A 4,265-nucleotide genomic window follows, 5' to 3' on the forward strand; every position below is an offset into this window, starting at 1 on the left:
TCTGGAAAGCCGCATCCGGCCCTAGAGGCCAATCGCCCATAATGCGCCGCCTTCCTCAGAAGCCCCCTGTGCCCCCAACTCCAAAGGAAGCAATGTTGGGGGGCACAGGGTCTTCTCTGTGGCAGCAGACAAGATGGAGGGGCTCTCTTCCGAAGGAGGTCAGGCCGGCTCTGTCCCTACCTAGCGTTGCACCGAGAGTCAACCACAGGTGTTTCCTTCCCATAGAGCTGGGAAGAAAAATTAATTAATCGCAGCACCAATATTAATGTAATGGTTGCGATCATGACCAATTAAGGAACAAGTAAATTTGAATTTTGTGCATGAACCTAAGCTAACCCCTGATTTCCTGAAGCCGTGAATGAATGAGTGTGTGATAGTGAATTGGTGTGTGATTTTCCCTTTCAAATAAAAATAATACTTTAATTGGAGACTTCTGCCTCTGCATCATTTCTTGGATCCAGCAGCCTCTCGGTAGACAGGCGAGAGACGTTCTCCCAGGGTCCTTGTGGCGACCCCCTCTCAATTTGAGCTAAGAAAATTTCCCCCATACTAGACTTTGGGCTACAAGATCCAGCTAAGAATTGATTATATATCCAGCATTGATAGCTGGGTTGCAGATATCTTTCTGCAATGCTGATGTGCCATTCAGTATTTTATCACAAAATCCTCCCAGGACTTACACAAGGCCAGTAACTATGAGCTAATTGAAAGAGTAGCATACCCTGCCCTTCAGGTTATAATCCTTGGGAAGAAAGCACAGCCTGCCAGCAACTCAGGGTTAAAATATACAGATATGTGCACAATATTATGAAAAACATGGGGTTTGGGGTGAAAAGCTGTTGGACTTCACTCTCCAGGAACATGGGGGAAGAACCAAGGTGGACAGAAGGGACCTGAAGGCACACAGCCACAAGGCAGAGATCTGTGCTTGCATTTTGCATTTGTGCAATAATGTCTATTATTTCCCCCTTTCCCCAGGAGCTTGGATTACCCTGAATTCTGAATTCTGAGACTCATTCTTGGTGTGGCGTTATGGCTGGAGCAACGCAAGGTAAAGATCCTACCAGCCAAAGCTCCCTCAGCTCAGTTCTGACTATAGCAAGCAGAAGCAAGCAGCTTTGGCCTGGGATTATGTAAAGTTTTACCCAAGGCACTTGATATTATCTCGGTCCAGATCAACAGGTTTTCCATATTGCCCGAAATCAGTTTCAGTTGACTGCCATTTTGTAATTTTTGTCAATTACACTTCTAAAATACTGGGCCTGCACTGACTAATTGACAGTGTGGGGATTCCAAGTGCGGTTTTTGTGCTGCTCATTTTATGGCATTTTCTGATGACAACGTCCTCCACTCACAATCCTGCCATCACCTCCATTGCTTTTCCATCCTTTTTTCTTTCCAGGAAAAATCCCTGAAGGAGAAGAACAGAGATGTTCTATGTAAGTGCTAGCATGAAGAGCTCTGTCTCTGGAAATGTAGCTGTTAAAATAGTTAGGAAAGGGGTCGAGGCTAGAAACCTTGGGCTACTGCCCAAGTAGACCCTCCAGAGAAGAGGTGCATAGTGCTACGCAAAGAGGTTGGCGGCAAAGGTGAAGCTACCATCAGAATGGCATGGGCATTGCCCTGGGCCTCCCCCCATTCATAGAATCATAGAATCATAGAAGAGTTGGAAGACACCCCAAGGACCATCCAGTCTGACCCCTTTCTGCCATGCAGGGACTCACAATCAAATTCCCCAGACAGAGAAGATGGCAGCTAACTGACCCTCAAGCACTAAGCAATGCCCTGGGTTGGTGAGGCTGGTCCTCCAACTGTTGAGAAGGGGCAAAGTACAGGCACCTTCCAGGTCCTGCTGGAACTGCTTTGGGCATTAAAAACAACTGGTTCCCTAACTCACAAGAGAACCAAGGCATCCAAGTGTGTGTATTTCCACTATCTCAGTCTCCAGAGTCAGGATCCTTCTCTCTCTCAAACAGCAGGCTTGTAAACCAATAATTCAAAGGAGAATGTATCTGACGGGATCTTTCTTATATGCTTTGAGGATACCTTTTACCTCTTGACACTGCCCTGCTTTCACCCTTTATACACTTTCCCTAAATGTACAAGGGCTGGGATCCCAAGTGTCTTCCTCTTATAAGTGTAATATCTTTTGGTAGCATGTCTTTATGTCTGTGTATGGTTTAGAATTCATTCAGGCAGGGGCTTCTCTTATAACCAATAAACATTGTCTTTACTGAATAACATTTAGCAAGAATGTAATTTAGGCAGAAATGACCCAAAGTGGTACAGTTACATAAACATTGCAGTTGCAGGCATTTCGCAGTTTCCTCTTTACAATCTCCAATACACTTTCTCTCCCATTCAATATCCTTCTCTCAATTCACTTCCCTTCAACTCCTTTCAACTCTCTTAAACTCCTGCTCAGCTGCTCTGCACTGAACTCTCTTGAGCAGACCTCAGCTTGGCTGAACTAACTTAACTCAGCTTAACTGACTTCCCAGACACTCACTCCTCCCTTTGTATCTATTCCTTCCCTCACAGTCAGCCCAAACCTTGCCAGGAACCCAAGTCCACCCAGTGACTCCGTTGCAATGTGTGCCTGCAGCAACCAGCAATTCTGGTTCAGGAGTAAAGACACTAGTAGCTAACAAGAAAATCTATGGCTTTAGAGTAGTGTCACTGGAGGGGTGCAGAATGCACCGGGTGACATCCCAGAACAGGGGTGACACCTGGTCAGCCCCCCCACACACACACCATGCCTCCTGGGCATGCATATGTCTTCCCCGCACGTGCATGTGCACCTCTGCCCCATGTGCGAGTATATTTTCCTCTGTACATGCGCACGTCTCTTCTTGCCCCCATGCGCCTGTCTCTGCATGTGCAAGTGGCCCTCCATCTGCATGTGCATATGTGCACCACCCTAACCCTAACTCTCTTGTTGCCGCTCTCAAGGCATCTCAAGCCCTTTTCAGTTTAAAGAGTTACCACTGCTGAATTTCCAATATCATTTCCATGGGTGCATACCACTCCCTTCTCCTTCTGTGTCATGTCTTTTTAGATTGTAAGCCTGAGGGCAGGGAACCGTCTAACTAAAAAGATTGCATGTACAGCGCTGTGTAAATTTACAGCGCTTCATAAATAAAGGTTAATAATAATAATAATAGCATCCGAGTCGGTCTGCTGTAACATTGCCTTCTTATTCCAACAGCTTCTGAGCTGAGGATGATTCTCCTTGGAAAGACCGGATCAGGGAAAAGTGCAACTGGGAACACCATTTTGGGGGAAGAGAAGTTTGTGTCCTGCCTCTCGGCAGGAGGTGTGACACGGATATGCGAAAAGGAGGAAGCACTTGTCAAAGGAAGGAACGTGGTAGTTGTGGACACACCTGGATTTTTTGACCCGAATCGCAATAACAGGGAGATTTCCAACAACATCAAGAGCTCCACCAAAGTCCTCAGTCCAGGGTTTCATGCTATTATTCTGGTTGTGAAGCTGGGCCGTCTGACTCAAGAAGAAAAGGATGCTGTTGGAGAGGTAAAGAAGTTGCTGCATGACAAAGCAAGGGAATTCATGATCCTCCTGTTCACTGGGAAAGATGCCTTAAAAGGCAGACCTCTGAAAGGTTTCTTAGCCACAGGAGACCAGGAACTGCAAGATTTGATTCACTACTGTGGAAACAGGTACCTTGCTTTCAACAATAATGCCGGTGAAAAAGAAAGGGAGGATCAAGTAGCTGAGCTGATCGCAATGATTGACACCCAGGCTGGACACTTGTGCTCTACGGAAATGTTTAAATCGTGGTTAGACCGTTGTACAATCTTATAAGCTCATGTCTGTCTAAAATCATAGCAAATATGCCCCAAGCTGCAGCCCTTCTGTTCTTGCTTTCCAGCAGAGACAGCAGGATGCCACCTTCCTTCCCAGAGTAGAAGAGAGAGAGAGACTGGCATTTAGACAATCCCCACCTTTTTCTGAAGCTGCTTCTCAAAGTACTCAATCTCCATTAGTTGCTTGTTTCAATAAAAATGTGAATTAACCATTGCCAAAGTGTGTGCAGTCTGTGTTTGCATCCGGTAGCAGCTGCCCATGAACTAAAACAAAAGCCTCTTTGGTCCAAAAGGCAGTTCTGTGCAGTTTTTACCCTTACAGTAATGGGCCCTAAAGCCCATGTTTTGAACCCACTTGATTACTATTGCGTACACTGCGCTCTATGCCCCCATGCGCAAAACACACACTACAAAAGAAATGTTGACTCACCAACACTT

At 46.0% G+C, this 4,265-nt stretch overlaps 1 protein-coding gene across 2 annotated transcripts; it reads left to right on the plus strand.

The window, feature by feature from the left end:
* The first annotated feature begins 373 nt into the window (after positions 1–373).
* On the plus strand, positions 374–4,024 carry LOC149310220 (GTPase IMAP family member 9-like). 2 transcript variants are annotated; one of them, XM_089533942.1, is made up of 3 exons: positions 374–1,051; positions 1,403–1,439; positions 3,209–4,024. In XM_089533942.1, exon 3 carries the CDS (start codon positions 3,223–3,225, stop codon positions 3,823–3,825), a length of 603 nt encoding a protein of 200 aa, XP_089390068.1. In that variant the 5' UTR covers positions 374–1,051; positions 1,403–1,439; positions 3,209–3,222; the 3' UTR covers positions 3,826–4,024. The 2 variants fall into 2 exon arrangements, with proteins under 2 accessions (XP_089390068.1, XP_089390067.1); XM_089533941.1 differs by lacking the exon at positions 1,403–1,439.
* Positions 4,025–4,265: the final 241 nt, after the last annotated feature.

This window comes from Sceloporus occidentalis, unplaced genomic scaffold, assembly GCF_023333645.1.
Source record: "Sceloporus occidentalis isolate IW3139 unplaced genomic scaffold, rSceOcc1.0.p SCAF_7, whole genome shotgun sequence".
Lineage (NCBI taxonomy): Eukaryota > Metazoa > Chordata > Lepidosauria > Squamata > Phrynosomatidae > Sceloporus > Sceloporus occidentalis.